At 42.6% G+C, this 17473-nt stretch overlaps 1 protein-coding gene across 2 annotated transcripts in view; it reads left to right on the top strand.

The window, feature by feature from the left end:
• camk2g2 (calcium/calmodulin-dependent protein kinase (CaM kinase) II gamma 2) overlaps nucleotides 1–16184 on the top strand; it is a 346094-nt gene extending 329910 nt beyond the window's left edge. For both annotated transcript variants that reach the window (XM_068020525.1, XM_068020524.1), the window contains 3 exons: nucleotides 10725–10819; nucleotides 12727–12972; nucleotides 14582–16184. In XM_068020525.1, the coding sequence (XP_067876626.1) occupies nucleotides 10725–10819; nucleotides 12727–12959 (328 nt within the window). In that variant the 3' untranslated portion in view covers nucleotides 12960–12972; nucleotides 14582–16184. The remainder of the gene's footprint in view (nucleotides 1–10724; nucleotides 10820–12726; nucleotides 12973–14581) is intronic.
• The last annotated feature ends 1289 nt before the right edge of the window (nucleotides 16185–17473 follow it).

Below are 17473 nucleotides of genomic sequence, written 5' to 3'. Positions count from 1 at the left end.
ATTGAGGATATACTCCATCGTGTTGTATGGCACTACCACCGTGCTAAATGGGATAGATTTCGTATAGATCTAGCAATACAAAACTGGGCATCCATGAAGCACTGTGGACCATCAGCAGCAAAATTGTACTTAACCACAATCTGTAACCTCATGGCCCGCCATATCCCCCACTCTACCATTACCATCAAGCCGGGGGACCAACTCTGGTTCAATGAAGAGTGCAGGAGGGCATGCCAGGAGCAGCACCAGGCATACCTCAAAATGAAGTGTCAACTGGTGAAGCTACAACACAGGACTACTTGCGTGCTAAACTGCGTAAGCAGCATGTGATAGAGCTACGCGATCCCGTAACCAACAGATAAGATCTAAGCTGTGCAGTGTTGCCACATCCAGTGTGGATGTGATCCAGTTGGAATTAGTTCCTAGCTAATTAGTTCCTAATACTTTACAGATAGTATAACAATATATACATATATAACACCTGTGCTCCAGAACTTGCCGCGCCCCTCGCCAAGCTGTTCCAGTACAGCTACAACACTGGCATCTCCCCGGCAATGTGGAAAATTGGCCAGATCTGTCCTGTACACAAAAAGCAGGACAAGTCCAACCCGGTCAATTACTGCCCCATCAGTAAAGTGATGGAAGGTGTCATCAACATTGCTATCAAGTGGCACTTGCTTGGCAATAACCTGCTGACTGATGCTCAGTTTGGATTCCGTGAGGGCCACTCAGCTCCAGGCCTCATTACAGCCTTGGTTCAAACAGGGATCAAAGAGCTGAACTCAAGAGGTGAGGTGAAAGTGACTGCCCTTGACATCAAGGCAGCATTTGACCAAGTATGGCATCAAGGAGCCCTACAAAACTGGAGTCAATGGGAATCAGGGGGAAAACTCTCCGCTAGTTGGAGTCGTACCTAGCGCAAAGGAAGATGGTTGTGGTTGTTGGAGGTCAATCATCTCAGCTCCAGGACATCACTGCAGGAGTTCCTCAGGGTAGTGTCCTAGGCCCAACCACCTTCAGCTGCTTCATCAGTGATCTTCCATCAATCATAAGGTCAGAAGTGGGAATGTTTGCTGATGATTGCACAATGTTCAGCACCATTCGTGACTCCTCAAATACTGAAGCAGTCCGTGTCCAGATGCAGGAAGACCTGGACAATATCCAGGCTTGGGCTGATAAGTGGCAAATAACATTCGTGCCACACAAGTGCCAGGCAATAACCATCTCCAACTAGAGAGAATCTAATCATCTCCCCTTGACGTTCAATCGCATTATGATCACTGAATCCCCCAAAATCAATATCCTGGGGGTTACCATTAACCAGAAATTGAACTGCAGTAGCCATATTAATATTGTGGCTACAAGAGCAGGTCAGAGGCTGGGAATCCTGCGGTGAGTAACTCACCACCTGACTCCCCAAAGCCTGTCCACCATCTACAATGCACGTCAGGAGTGTGATGGAATACTCTCCACTTGCCTGGATGAGAGTTCCAACAACACACAACAAGCTCGACACCATCCAGGACAAAGCAGCCCGCTTGATTGGCATCCCATCCACAAACATTCACTTCCTCCACCACTGACGCACAGTGGCAGCAGTGTGTACCATCTACAAGATGCACTGCAGCAACGCACCAAGGCTCCTCAGACAGCACCTTCCAAACCCAAGACCTCTACCACCTAGAGGGACAAGGCCAGCAGATGCATGGGAACACAACCACCTGCAAGTTCCCCTCCAAGTCACACACCATCCTGACTTGGAACTATATCGCCGTTCCTTCACTGTTGCTGGGTCAAAATCCTGGAACTCCCTTCCAAACAGCAGTGTAGGTGTACCTACCCCACATAGACTGCAGCAGTTATAAAAGTCAGCTCACTACCACCTTCTCCAGGGCAATTAGGGATGGGCAATAAATGCTGGCCTAGCTAGCAACGCCACATCCCAGGAACGAATATTTTTTTAAAAACTTATGAAACTACATAACATTTCACTTCAAAACTAGGCTTCTTCAATTGCAATTCCAATTTGTTATTGCCACATCTGAGCAGTTCAAATATTAATCCATCGATAAACATAACTGCAAGTAGTTTTATTTACTTAACCTTAAAAAAAAATTAACAGTTGTTAATAGAGAAATAAACTCTCAATATTCAAGCTCTCCTAATAGTTGAATGGGCAATTCCTTCAGGTGTTGCAATACACAGTGATACTGACCCCAGGAAGCTCTGGGCTACCTGTTAGTCTCAGTTATGGTAGCAGTGGGCACAGTATAACTGGCCTCCATTGAACCAGGCGAGGGTGAACATCTTCCAGGGTTTCACTGGCAATCCATTGACCCCTCTCAAAGTATCTGCATGTGACATGGGATGTGGGCAGGATTGGGCTTGATTGTAATCTTACTCGCTCCCTCCCCTGCATCCCTGCCATGGTTCAATAGCCTACTGACACTTGCTAACTGGGCATGCATGAAGAATAGCCACTGCTGTGAGTGACTGAGGACTCAATGTGCTCATGGAAACATGTCCTTGTTTCAGTTACCCCCTGCAAGAGAAGAGGAAGAAAAAAGGCTGAAGCAAAACAAATTTTATACATTATTAACTTCCCTTGGGGCCAGGTTATCAGGAAAAGAAAACAGCAGATAGATATATATATATAATTTTTTGACAGTTTGAAATGTTATGTCTGATGTGTGCTAAACACGAGACTTTTACAAATGAATAATTGGATAGATATGATATAAATAATGTGGTTCTGCTTTTTCAAGTTTGGATAATTGTGAATATTTATGGTAAGTTGTTAATGAGAAGACTATGCCTGTAGTTGACGCAAAAGATAATTCTCTTAGGTACTGCATTTAATTACAATACTAGTGTTCTAAGATGACAAATGGAACCTCAAGCATAATTTCCATGGGTATTATGAAAATGTCATGGAGCTGAAGCCCAATATTAATATTTAAATCCTAATTTAAATAAACATTGGGAGGACTGCATCTCCTGATGAAAAGGAAGAGGCCAGATAGTCTTTCAAATTAATGCAGAGCTATCAAGAAAAGTGGAAAGGAAGATGAGCATGCTTGTTTAAAGAAAGGTTCGAACATGGTATAATGAAGATATAGTCAGGTAAAATCACAATTGCCTGAAGGTATTGGAATTATAGTCTAATAATCACAGCTTGAAGCCACTCTTTTATCATTAAAGTTTCCAACAGTAAAACAGGAAAAAAAAAACACATGGTATGGCAGTGGCAACATCCTTGTAAAGAAACACTTACATTTCTATAGTGCCTTTCACCACTTCCAACACCTCCCAACGCATTTCACAGCCAATGAAGTACTTTTCTGAAGTGCAGTCGCTGTTATAATGTAGGAAACACAGCAACCAATTTGTACACAGTGAGCTCCCACAAACAGCAATGTCATAATGACTGGATTATCTGTTTCTATTTTTTAGTGTTTTTGGTTGAGGGATAAATATTGTCCAAGCCACCAGGGATAACTTCTCTGCTGTTCTTCAAATAGCACCACGGGAACTGTTAACAGCCACCCAAGAGGGAAGACAGAGCCTCAGTTTTAATCCAGTCTCCTCTGACAGTGCAGCACTCCCCCGGATTTTGTGCTCTGGAGTAGAACTCGAATTCGCAACCTCTGAGGCAAGAGTGCTACCCACTGAGCCACAGCCGACACTGTCTGGGCCCCTTGCCAGAGTCTGATGCCATTCAGTAAGCTTTTTGTAGGCACAGTGGTCCATTAAGAGCAAGTAACTGGGATTCTTGTGTAATTTGACAATGGCACTTTTCAGGATCGCACCTGTGCCTCCCTGAGACTTTGTTGCACTCTTCACTCTCTGAATATTTAATACCGTGGGAAAAGAGAAACTTTTTAACTTGGATAGAAGTACTGGTAAGGTTTATTCAAAATTAACTGCCAGAGTTAAGAGGAGAAACTGTTATGTCCATGAATCTTGGGGAGTAGTTACAGCAATCTGATCAGGAAATAGTAATCCTGATAGGCTGTGGTTACCATGGCAGTTTAGAAATTAGTATCAACTTGTTATACAAACAACAGAAAATAAGAAGTGAGGCAAAGCTGCTTAGCACGAGTTCCATTATAGTCCAGGTGTATGTTATGGATGACCTGGTTAAACCTGTCCTTCTGTTTGGACCTTTATAAAGTATACCCACCTTCAGCCAAGAAGATATCTTGGGCAACAGGAGAGTGGCAATTTGCCCTGTGCCCTTCCCCTTACCCAATGTCCATTCAGTGCCTTCCCACATAGCATGGCGGAGACAGGGCAATTCAATGGCCTGGGTTCGTTTTCCACATCCCTACCATTTTAATCCTAATTGCCTTTGCACAACAATCCTAGATCTGATTATTCTGACCTCACCTAAGGTTGTATCAGAAAGTGCAGCCTATCCACTGCAGCTCTCCATTCTCCAGACAACTTAACTTCCTCTTGGCACTGTGTTCAAATATGTTTTTTTTTTGTGGGTGGGGGGACATGGTGGGATGGCAGATAGTGTGAGGCAAGGTCTTTCCTTAAATCAATCTGACATGCAAGGGCCACTCCTCTCTTATCTCTTCAAAATGCAATGAGATTTTTTCTGGCTGGCCTTTCCAATGTCGAAGGATAAATGATACTTGTATAACCAATGATACATTATACTTGGGGGTTGGGGGAACAAGAAATGGGATCGAACTATAGTCCTTTCCCCTATTGCTATTCCCTTGACCAACCCTGATTTTAATCATACTACCATTGGCAGCTGTGCCTTCATTTTTCAAGGCCTTAAGCTCTGAAATCCCCTCCCTAAACCTCTCCTCCTCTCTACCTCTCTTCCCTCACTTTTAAGCTGCTGCTGAAAACCTACCTCTTTGACAAAGCTTTTGGTCATCGGCCCTGATGTGTCTTAATGTGGCTCGGTGTCTAATTTTATTTGATAACGCTCCTCTGAAGCACCCTGGGACATTTTAATACATTTTGCACGGTTTATAAATGCAGATTGTTGTTGCCGGAACTGTAGGTATCTGAAGTCGGAAAGTAGAGGGAATCGGTTTATGGAGATTTGAAGGCTGAGGGAGCCCTCTGGAGACTATGAATGGCCATGTTTCCAACTGCTGCTGAAGCACTATGCTTTCTGGTGTTTCTCCTTATCAATTTACTCTTAATTAAAATGCAATGTAATTAGGGAAGTTATTCCCTTAAAGTTTATATGAACCCATCAATATGATTGGTTGAAGCTAACATTTGCAAGGCAGTCTTGTTGCGCTGAATTCCTTTCACAGTGAAATAGGAAATGAAAGTAAGTTACATTATAGGATCGCTTTTATCATGTTAATGCCTGGATGCTCAAACCCATTGTAAAGCACATTATTATTATTATTGGAGTCAGATGTCTGTCAATCAGTCAGCTGTGCACCACTGTACAAAGTGGAGGGGAAATAATTTCCCTTTGAACCTCCAATAGTTTCACCTTGTCCATATACAGTCTGCTTCTCCTATATATGATATGCATTTCCCTCCTCTTACTTAAATCATGTTTTTAGTTTATTTTGAACAACATAGAAATTTCAGCACTACACAAGCTTCACATCAGAGCAATCCCTGATACACCATCACCATCTTCAGGTATGTCCTGTCCCACTGGCAGGACAGACCTAGCAGAGGTGGCAGCACAGTGGTAAACAGTCGGGAGGGAGTTGCCCTGGGTGTTCTCAACATTGACTCTGGACCCCATGATGTCTCATGGCATCAGGTCACACATGGGCAAGGAAACCTCCTGCTGATGACCACCTACTGCCACCGCCGCCTCCCCCCCCCCCTGCTGATGAATCAGTGCTTCTCCATGTTGAACACTAATTGGAAGACGCATTAAGGGTAGCAAGGGCACAGAATGTACTCTAGGTGGGGGACGTCAATGTCCATTTCCAAGAGTGGCTCAATAGCACCACTTCTGACCTAGCTGGCCAAGTCCTAAAGGACATAGCTGCTAGATTGGGTCTGTGGCAGGTGGTGAGGAAACCAACAAGGGGGAGAAACCTACTTGACCTCATCCTCGCCAATCTACCTGTCGCAGATGCATCTGTCCATGACAGTATTGGTAGGAGTGACCACCACACAGTCCTTGTGGACTCAAAGTTCCCGTCTTCACAATGAGGATATCCTCCATCGTGTTGTGTGGCACTACCACCGTGCTAAATGGGATAGATTTCGAACAAATCTGGCAATGTAAAACTGGGCATCCATGAGGCGCTGTGGGTCATCAGTAGCAGAATTGTATTTAACCACAATGTGTAACCTCATTTTTTTAAAAATTCATTCATGGGATGTGGGAGTCACTGGCCAGGCCAGCATTTATTGCCCATCCCTAATTGCCCTTGAGAAGGTGGTGGTGAGCTGCCTTCTTGAACCGCTGCAGTCCATTTGGGGTAGGTATACCCACAGTGCTGTTAGGAAGGGAGTTCCAGGATTTTGACCCAGCAACAGTGAAGGAACGGCGATATAGTTCCAAGTCGGGATGGTGTGTGACTTGGAGGAGAACTTGCAGGTGGTGGTGTTCCCATGTATTTGCTGCCCTTGTCCTTCCAGGTGGTAGAGGTCGCGGGTTTGGAAGGTGCTGTCTAAGGAGCCTAGGTGAATTGCTGAAGTGCATCTTGTAAATGGTACACACTGCTGCCACTGTGCGTCGGTGGTGGAGGGAGTGAATGGCATATCCCCCCTTCTACCATTACCATCAAGCCGGGGGACCAACCCTGGTTCAATGAAGAGTGCAGGAGGGCATGCCAGGAGTTGCAGCAGACATACCTAAAAATAAAGTGTCAGCCTGGTGAAGCTACAACCCAGGACCTCAGGACTATTTGCATGCTAAACAGTGGAAACAGCGATCCCACAACCAACGGATCAGATCTAAGCTTTGCAATCTTGCTACATCCATTCTTGAATGGTGGTGGACAATTAAACAACTGACAGGTGGAGGCGGCTCCACAAACATCTCCATCCTCGACCATGGGGGAGCCCAGCACATCAGTACAACAGACAAGGCTGAAGCATTTGCATCCATCTTCAGCCAGAAGTGCCGAGTGAATGATTCATCTCGTCATCCTCCTGAGTTCCCAGCACCACCAATACCGGTCTTCAGCCAATCTATTTCACTCCACGTGATATCAAGAAACGATTGAAGGCACTGGATACTGCAAAGGCTATGGGCCCGCATAACATTCCGGCAACAGTACTGAAGACTTGTGCTCCGGAACTAGCCTTGCCACTAGCCAAATTGTTCCAGTACAGCTACAGCACTGGCATCGACCCAGCATTGTGGAAAATGGCCCAAGTACACAAAAAACGGGACAAATCCAACTTGGCCAATTACCGCCCTATCAGTCTACTCTCGATCATCAGCAAAGTGATGGAAGGGGTTGTCGACAGTGCTATCAAGTGGCACTTGCTCAGCAATAACCTGCTCAGTGATGTTCAGTTCGGGTTGCGTCAGGACCACTCAGCTCCTGACCTCATTACAGCCTTTGTCCAAATGTAGACAAAAGAGCTGATCTCCAGAGGTGAGGTGAGAGCGACTGCCCTTGACATCAAGGCAGCATTTGACCGAGCATGGCATCAAGGAGCCCTAGCATAATTGGAGACAACTGGAATCAGGGGGAAAACTCTCCGCTGGTTGGAATCATACCAAGCACAAAGGAAGATGGTTGTGGTTGTTGGAGGTCAATCATCTCAGTCCCAGGACATCACTGCAGGAGTTCCTCAAGGTAGTGTTCTAGGCCCAACCATCTTCAGCTGCTTCCTCAATGACTTTCCCTCCATCATAAGGTCAGAAGTGGGGATGTTCGCTGATGATTGCACAATGTTCAGCACCATTCGCAACTCCTCAGATACTGAAGCAGCCCTTGGCCAGATGCAGCAAGACCTGAACAACATCCAGGCTTGGGCTGATAAGTGGCAAGTAATATTTGCACCACACAAGTGCCAGGCAATGACCATCTCAAACAACAGAGAATCCAACCAAATTAAAAGCAAAATACTGCAGATGCTGGAAATCTGAAATCTAACCATCTTTTCTTAATGTTCAATGGCATTACCAGTGCTGAATCCCCTACTATCGACATCCTGGTGGTTACCATTGACCATAAACTGAACTGGAGTAGCCACATAAATACTGTGGCTACAAGAGCAGGTCAGAGGCTGGGAATTCTGTGGCGAGTAACTCACCACCTGACTCCCCAAAACCTGTCCACCATCAACAAGCTACAAGTCAGGAGTGTGATAGAATACTCTCCACTTGCCTGGATGGGTGCAGCTCCAACAACACACAACAAGCTCAACACCATCCAGGACAATGCAGCCCGCTTGATCGTCACCCCATCCACCACCTTCGACAATCACTCCCTCCACCACCGATGCACAGTGACAGCAGTGTGTACCATCTACAAGATGCACTGCAGCAACTCACCAAGGCTCCTTCAGCAGCACCTTCCAAGCCCACTACCTCTACCACCTAGAAGGACAAGGATAACAGATGCATGGGAACACCACCACCTGCAAGTTCCCTCCAAGCCACACACCATCCTGACTTGGAACTATATCGCTGTCCCTTCATTGTTACTGGGTCAAAATCCTGGAACTCTCTTCCTAACAGCACTGTGGGTGTACCTACACCCCAAGGACTGCAGTGAATCAAGAAGGCAGCTCACCACCACCTTCTCCAGGGCAATTAGGGATGGGCAATAAATGCTGGTCTAGCCAGTGATGCCCTCATCCCAAGAACGCATATAAAATATCCCATTTCCACTCATGTGCTTCACTATTTTTTCTTCTGAAATTTTTATCAATTGCCCCTCTAAATTTTGGGATTGATTTGGCTCCAGTCACTTGTTTAATGCACTTCACATTCTAATAACCCTTTTAATGTGGAAGAAAATAAACCAACCTCTCTTGTGTTTCTAGTACTAATTCAGTAACAGAATTGGGAATGTGATTCTATTAATATAGCTATATTTTGCCTGAATACACTCCTCTGAAGCACCTTGTGATTTTTTTTAACTGTTAAAGGCATTATATAGTATTGTTACAGCACAACATACCATTCAGCCCTCAATTCAGTGAGCTACCCCATTCTCTTTTAAAAGAATTTATGGATTATTCTTCTTCAGTTGTTTGTGACACAAAATTCCACATTCTAAGCAGCCTGTACAAAAATATTTTTTGCTTCTAAGCTTCTCTAATTCTTTTTTTGTGAGTATTGTTATTACCAAAGCGGGAGGAGTGCACTGTTTTTCTCTAGTCCCACTTCTCCACAGGTCACAACATATATTTCAATGTTTACCCAGTTACCGGTGCGGCCAATTATATACTCTATTTTAGTTTCAGAATAAAATCCACCAACCAGGTTTCTTTAATAAACAACAAAAATATTAATTTATTACAAAACAAGACTTGGTCAATAAAGATGCAAAGCTTTAACACACAGTTTGAAATATGACAGTAAATATATGTATTCCCTTCTAAATACCCAATAGCACGTGTGTGCGCACACACACACACTTAAAGGAAAAATAAAGATGCTTTGGCCAAGGTACTTACTTTTTGAAGAAAAGGGATAAGGAATGTTATGTTCCAGATGCATACAGTCTGGCATCCGAGTACACATAGACAGGTCACTGGAATCTTTTCAGTAGCAGTTTGTTCAGGAGATGTCAAGAGGATGTCTTCCAGAAGCTTCTCAGGAGAAATGCTGCTTCGGTTTCTCTATTTCTTACACTTGAGTCTCAGGGTTTCTCAGAGGTGGAGAAAAGATGAGCTGGGTGTTTCTTTCAACAGCATACAAACCCAACTGACTCAGAACAGTATTGAAAAATGAAACTTACTCTTGAGCACCATAAATCTTGACACATCACTTCTTTTGTAAACAACTCCCATAGTCAGAAGGCACCTATTGTTTACTTAGCTGAAGACATGTGACTCCAGTAAATGTTCTTCCAGTGACCTTTTTCAAAAAAAAAAGTCCAGCATCTGTGGAATCACTTCAGTCCTCCAATGAATCCATCTCCACAATTTAAAACATGAGTCCTCAAAAAAGTTTATGAATGGAAGCACTTTCACAAAACTATCTTCAATTTGTTACATTCTCACTGACCAGTTGAAACATTAATGTGATTGAAATTTAATGTGATTAAAATCTTCACAATCTTGGAAGGCCTCTACCAATTCAACCCCTTGCCTTATAAGAGAGCCCATCTACTTAAATCTCTTCAATTTGTAACTCTTTATCCTTGGGGTAACATCCCAATGAGTCTTCATGGCATCTTTTCCATTGCTTTCATTTTCTTCCTATAACGGCTCCTCAAATCTGCACCCAAAACTCCAACTGCAGCCTAGCTAAGATGCAAGTATGTGTGAGAGGAGGACAATTTGATTGATGTGACATTCCAGCACAGTGCAAACCAATGGGATCCTTTCACCAACCAGTTAATGTAATATGGTTGCCACTTGCAAAAATATTAATGGAATCATTTCAATAATGAGGTTCAAGACTGAGCCCCTGCGTTACTGTCAATCCCTAATAATTTTAGAGTACAGTTTTACACCAGTCTCTTTACAGGCATTTCATGAGAATCAAATATCTTGTGTTAAAGCCTGTCGGAAAAATTATATCTTATTGTAATATTTTTGGGAATCTTGAGTGTAAAGAGATGATGGTATATTTCTTTCAGGAAAATCTGTGACCCAGGTCTAACCTCATTTGAGCCTGAAGCCCTTGGAAACCTAGTGGAGGGGATGGATTTCCACAAGTTTTATTTTGAGAACTGTAAGTATGTGATTTCATTCAGAACTGCAAAGATTTGCATTACATTGGCTTTCTTCCAGCGTAGCAATATAGTGAAATTTCTCACAAATTCCAACACTAGGGCAGCACAGTGGTGCAGTGGTTAGCACCGCAGCCTCACAGCTCCAGCGACCCGTGTTCGATTCTACGTACTGCCTGTGCGGAGTTTGCAAGTTCTCCCTGTGAACGCGTGGGTTTTCGCCGGGTGCTCCGGTTTCCTCCCACAGCCAAATACTTGCAGGTTGATAGGTAAATTGGCCATTATAAATTGCCCCTAGTATAGGTAGGTGGTAGGGGAATTGAGGGAAGGTGGGGGTGTGAGAGGGTAATGGGATTAATGTAGGATTAGTGTAAATGGGTGGTTGATGGTTGGCACAGACTCGGTGGGCCGAAGGGCCTGTTTCAGTGCTGTATCTCTAAATAAAGAAAATAAATAAACTTTGCATCATAACCAGGCAAAGATGAAAACTTAGGTCACATTTTCTTAACTGGCAAATTGCCCTAAGCCTCACCAATGGTTGGTCAATTAATTTAAAGTTATCTTGTGTGTTATATATACGCAAGAATGCAATGGAGTTGGGACAGAGCCTTCAGAAACTCCACCCACAGAGCCACCTAATGCCTAAAACCTGTAACTGCGTTGTGACAGCTGGCACAGTAAAATTGAATGGGGGATGTTGACATAGCAATTTACAATATTGAATGTTGTACAGATTAGTATACATGTGCTTGTGTATATCAGCCTCCAATATTTCAATCTCCACAGTGCTAGGTTGGGGTGGGGGAGGGGGAGGAGGAGGAAGGAACACCAGATGGAGATGTCATGTTTCCACATGGAGAAGAATGTGAGAGCAATTCCCATAGCCTCTGCCCAGGACAATGCAAGCATAGTGTTGTTTAATATATTTGCCACTCGCCACACATGGCAAATTGGGAATTCAGATATGGCAAGTTGCATTTCTGATTGGCACATAAAAATAACAAATGGACCACTTGCTGGCACTGTTGTGCCAATAGTCATAATCACACAACATATGCATCTGAACTTTGACCTTTTTGTGTGTTGTTGTGGGCAGCACAGTGGCGCAGTGGTTAGCACCGCAGCCTCACAGCTCCAGAGACCTGGGTTCAATTCTGGGTACTGCCAGGTTTTCGCCGGGTGCTCCGGTTTCCTCCCACAGCCAAAGACTTGCAAGTTGATAGGTAAATTGGCCATTATAAATTGCCCCTAGTATAGGTAGGTGGTAGGGGAATTGTGGGTATGTGGTAGGAATATGGGATTAATGTAGGACTAATCTAAATGGGTGGTTGATGGTCGGCACAGACTCGGTGGACCGAAGGGCCTGTTTCAGTGCTGTATCTCTAAATAAATAAATAAATAATTTGTAAAATGGTAAGATGAAAAGCAGTGTGCGTGATGGTTTTTTGATTGTTGTGAGTGCTTTACTTCCTTGCTCGCTGAATGGTGGTAGATGTTTGTGACAGAAATATGCAGACATGAAGTATGGTGTGAGCACTTGTGGCTTAAACAGTGTCACCATAGCCATACCTGTAGCTAGTCTGTATTTTCTATTGAACAATATTTTGCTCGCCATGTTTAGTTCGCAGACGCTGAGGATCAGATCATGCAGCCATCGCTGGGGAGTTGGACAAGGGAAAGGAAGAGACCCAAAAAAGGAACAAAATGCCCAGAAATTTTCTTTAAAACAGAACTGTTATGTTGTCCACAGTTCTGCATTTTCAGACAGAAATTGTTATAGCACTTTCCCCAGTGTCTGTCCACAACAAATGAGTCTGCTTGTGGCAGTTTGACACAATTGTTACTCTTCATGTGGACGTGATCCAATGAAACTTGTGTAACTTTTTAATTTCCATATCATTTTTTTTAGTGTTGTCAAAGAACAGTAAGCCAATCCACACTACGATTCTCAACCCACACGTCCACCTAATCGGTGAGGATGCTGCCTGTATTGCCTATATCCGTCTAACACAGTACATCGACAGTCAGGGCAGACCAAGGACTACGCAATCTGAAGAAACCCGTGTCTGGCATCGTCGTGAGGGCAAGTGGCAGAACATACACTTCCACTGCTCAGGAGCCCCTGCTGCTCCACTCCAGTGAACACGTTCTACAGGTAGTATCACCCCTACATTTTATGGTATGTTAAGATGTTTTCTCCCCTTCCCTTGGCTGAGAAGGTAGGTAGACAACCTGCACCCCTATAGTTGCTGAGCCAGTGGAGTGGAGGTGCAGGATAAGGGCATGAGGTAACACGCCCATGGAGCCCGCTGGTGAAGCTTCTCCTTCTGATGATCAAGTCCATTCCAGGAATGTGCCATAAAGAAAGCCAGTGTACAAAATGCGCCCTATTATTCCAGCACTGGACTTGAGTGAAGACTGGAGAAACTTGGGCTTGTCAGCCTTGAAAAGAAGCGAGTGAGGGAGGCTTTAATCAATATATATATGATATAGGAAAAACTAAATCTCAAATACCACTTCAAACTAACTCATGCAAGTGAGACAAGGAAGCAAAGATTCCAACTACTAAGTGGAAAATTTAAGAATGAAAATTGGGAAGGTTGGCCACTGAGTGGTCAAGACATGGAATAGACTCCTGGGTCGGAGCATGGAAGTGACAACCTGCTGTATTTTAAGAAACAGTTGGTATTGTGATTGAAGGGAATTGTAAAGACTTTATGGTCGGATTAACTACATTGGTCTGAATGGAATATCTGTTAATCTGTTAATTGTATATCAATTGTTTGGTTATATGTAGGTGGAGGGTGTTAATTGGGGTCTTACTTGAGCACTTCTAAGCAGACACTTACTGAGACTGGTGGAGGGTTTTGAGTGAGGAGCTACATGTTTATAATCCTGTTACCCTGTACAATAAATGTGAAACTAGGTAAAGATAGGCTCCAGCATTATCCTTCCATAACAAGCATGCTGTAGTTTAACATATCCATATCTATCTTGTGTTTGTGAATCTTATTAGACAGCTAACTTTCCCTGCATGAAAATGAAATTAACCAATCTGAACTAATTCCTTTTTATATATATAAATAATAATTTCAATGTTTGTATTTTGGTTTTAGGGTTTGGAATATTATTGCCTATTTTCAATATAACTTCAGTCAAAAGGGGTTCAAATTCCAGCACTCAATAAGTCAAAGATGAGACATTATTGGAGTTTGATGAAAATTTGAAGTAGCCCTTTGGTTTATACCAGTGTTTTGGAAGAGGTTAGCTAGGAGGGGCTGACCTGATAGTCACCTTGTCTCATTTATATCAGTGCTCTTGAGGTTTTTCGACAAGAGGTACGGAAACAAAAAGTTGAGATATGATACAAAAACAAGAAATGCTGGAATCACTCAGCAGGTCTGGCAGCATCTGTGGAAAGAGAAGCAGAGTTAACGTTTCGGGTCAGTGACCCTTCTTCGGCCGAAGAAGGGTCACTGACCCGAAACGTTAACTCTGCTTCTCTTTCCACAGATGCTGCCAGACCTGCTGAGTGATTCCAGCATTTCTTGTTTTTGTTTCAGATTTCCAGCATCCGCAGTATTTTGCTTTTATTATAGTTGAGATATGATGTTGAGTTTCTATTAAACTTTGGCGCAGTTTGTGTCACGTGTGCAATTTTGGGAGGCCACACCCTAGGAATGATGTTAAGTCAGCGCAGATTCAGTAGGTAGCTGCCTGGTAGAAAGAAATACACAGTGAACGCATTATCTTCTCCTTTGCAGCTTGGAGATGCTGGAGTAGACTTCTCGTCTAAGCAGTGGACTGAAGCCGATCACTGTCGTGGTGAACTATTGAAGACCAGCAGCACCATGCGCCAATCTGCATGTGTATGATGCTGTGGTGGCTGCCTATTTGTTGTTTTCATGGATCCATCGTGTTTGTTTCTGCTGTATGGGAGGTGTACAGATAAAATGGCTGCTGTATATGTACCTGATAACTCACTTGTTTGATGGCAGTGGTTCAAGCAAAATCGTTTCTGAACCTGTTACTTGCCAAAGTACGGACATCCATAATTTAAAATAATAAAAACTAAAAATCACGAAACTAACAGTCGGTGTAGTGCTCAGAAATCTTTAAAAAAAAGTATGCCATTCTTGTCAAGATTTAATCAAGGTTACTTTAACTTTGATCAGTAATTGTCACTACGTGAGTAATATTGTTACAGTAGGTTCAGGTCAAGGTGCCAGAAGGATACCATGCAAAATGCAGCTCCTTCTGTCAGTGAGGGGTAAAGGTTAATTGCTAATCCGAGAACCCTCCTGGAGGTTGATGAGCAACATATGTTGAAATTCGAAGGCCAAGACTTATGACATCGCTGTTCTGTGAAGCTGAAACAAAAAAAAATGATACTTCTAGGCGATTGTATTTTTTTCTCTCTCTCTCCTAACGATCTAGTGCAAAGTGAAGCTGTGATCTCATTTATTGAAATGAACACACACAAAAAAGTATTTCTTTCTCATCTGTTAACATTTCTTCCAGTGTTCTCTACAGCAAAATTAATATGAATGTATAATATTGAAGTTTTTGTCGTGGCCTAAGTGCAGTAAACTTATCTTTGGTTTAAAAGATGCTGAGTCATTTGCATACAAAAGTTTGCAGTATGTTGTAATCTAGTTACTGATCACGACCATTTGAGCTGCCTGGTGGTTATACTCTGCCTTGTGTCATTGAGGTATGGTGTAAATGTATAGCGAGGTAACATCTTATTCGGAGTATAAGATCAGACATGAGGCACAGGGTGCTTACATTGATAGACACCACTGTGCTAGCTGGGAGTGGGTTTGCGACCTTAGGAAAAAATGGTCACACATTTAAAATATATATGCAGTTTTACAGAGGTTATGCATGTGTTGTTTATGGTCAATATTTTCACTGTATGTGTTTACTTGACAAAAATAATGATGTACCTAGTTCTGCATCTTTAACAATCTTGCACAGTCTGGACAGTATGTACCACATAATTTAAGCCTGAGCTTGATATAAAATTCCTGTTTAAAAGAGGCAAAGTAAATTAATTGCATTGTTACTGTATCTTATGGGGCTAATCTCTTATAGTTTTAAAAAAGGCAATTGATGCAGGATTTTGCATGATATAAAAAGAATACCCAGTGTTTGTTTGTTTATGAATGTTGGTAGATCTTCATAGCTTTGTTACTATAGGATTTGATCTTTAAAAAAAAAAGTATTTAATAAAAAGAAAATCGATCGGTGCATCTTGTTTTAACCGCTGCAGTTGATGGATGTTTACCTTAAAGCCTGCTTGAATTTGTTTGGCGAAAAAAAATAAAAGTTGTCAATTAGTAACAGGCATTCTTAAAACTTTAAGAGTGTGCGGTATTCAGTGTTTTCAGTTACTTCACTAAAAAAAAAAGAGTCCAAAATACGTGAAACTCAATGTAGTTTCCCTTAAACAAATATCCTGGCAGAACCAGTCATGGTTTCTGCATCTGGGAGAGCTTCCCATTGCAAATCATATGCTTTGCACTACTTCAGATTGTCCATTGGTCAACAAGGTTCAAGCCTATTGATTGGACAGACCAACTCAGATGCTGTTTGAGGTTGTCCTTGTTGGGACTGTTATTGGTTGTATTTAAGAAGCCATCCCTACACTTGCTTTATCCCATCCCTTCACCTGCATTTCAAATAATTGAAGTAAAAAGTCTTGCGTTCAGAAACCAGCCCAGTTGTATATCTTTGAGAGTGGGCTGGGCAAAAGAAAAAGTCATGGGCACCACTTGAAGCAGTCATCTGTTCCATCCAAGTAGTTTAGAACTGTGGTTTAAACATAAAGACCAATAGCCTAAAATATGCCCATTTTTAGCTAGCAAAGATAGTGGCCCTGTGGACATACCTGAATCGGTCTCACCAAGTTTCACTCATTTTGAGACTCAATACTTTTAGTTACCTAAATGTAACCTGTTTCTGTGTGTCTCGCACTTTTAAAATAAACACAGTTCTATGTACTTAAATGGGTTTGTCTCACTCTTTGGGCCCGTAGCATCTCACTCCCAGTAACCGGCGGAGGTCATCAGTTAAGCAGTTTCTTAGTGATGTTAGCATGTCACATTGGCACGGAGTTACATCAAATCATTTATTCAGTTTCATCCCCACTGCAAATCGAAATATGTTTGGAATGCCAAAAGCATCATCAGGATGTGGGGCACAGACAGTGTATGTCATTAGCATTTATTTATTGAAAGGTGTTAGTTTCTTAAACTTCCAATTGCATCACTGAGCAAGTATATGAGTGTTTTATTTATCTGCTAGCCTGTTGCTCCTTAATTCTGGCTGAAGACTTTGGATTTTGGCTATCAATATTACTGGGAACATATCTTTGTCATAATTGAAATGTTCTAAAGGGGTTTAATGATTCTTCTAGCGCTGGTTGTATTTTCTAGAAAAATATTGTTAGCGGTGATCTGTGACTGAGGAAGCCCCCTCACACAATGGCAATGGTTAACATACAAGTAATAGAAAAGGACAGTACACAAACTCCATTCTTATTCTCCATAAGGGATGACTGATAAACAAGGTTTTTTCCCAAAAATATTACAGGTGAAAGGGAATAAGGAACTTATCATGTCAGTGAATGTCATGCATATTTCCTTCTTGCT

This window comes from Heterodontus francisci, chromosome 42 (assembly GCF_036365525.1).
Source record: "Heterodontus francisci isolate sHetFra1 chromosome 42, sHetFra1.hap1, whole genome shotgun sequence".
NCBI classification, from domain to species: Eukaryota; Metazoa; Chordata; class Chondrichthyes; order Heterodontiformes; family Heterodontidae; genus Heterodontus; species Heterodontus francisci.
Note: the sequence above shows the minus strand (reverse complement) of the source record. Positions and strands in the feature narration are given on the sequence as shown.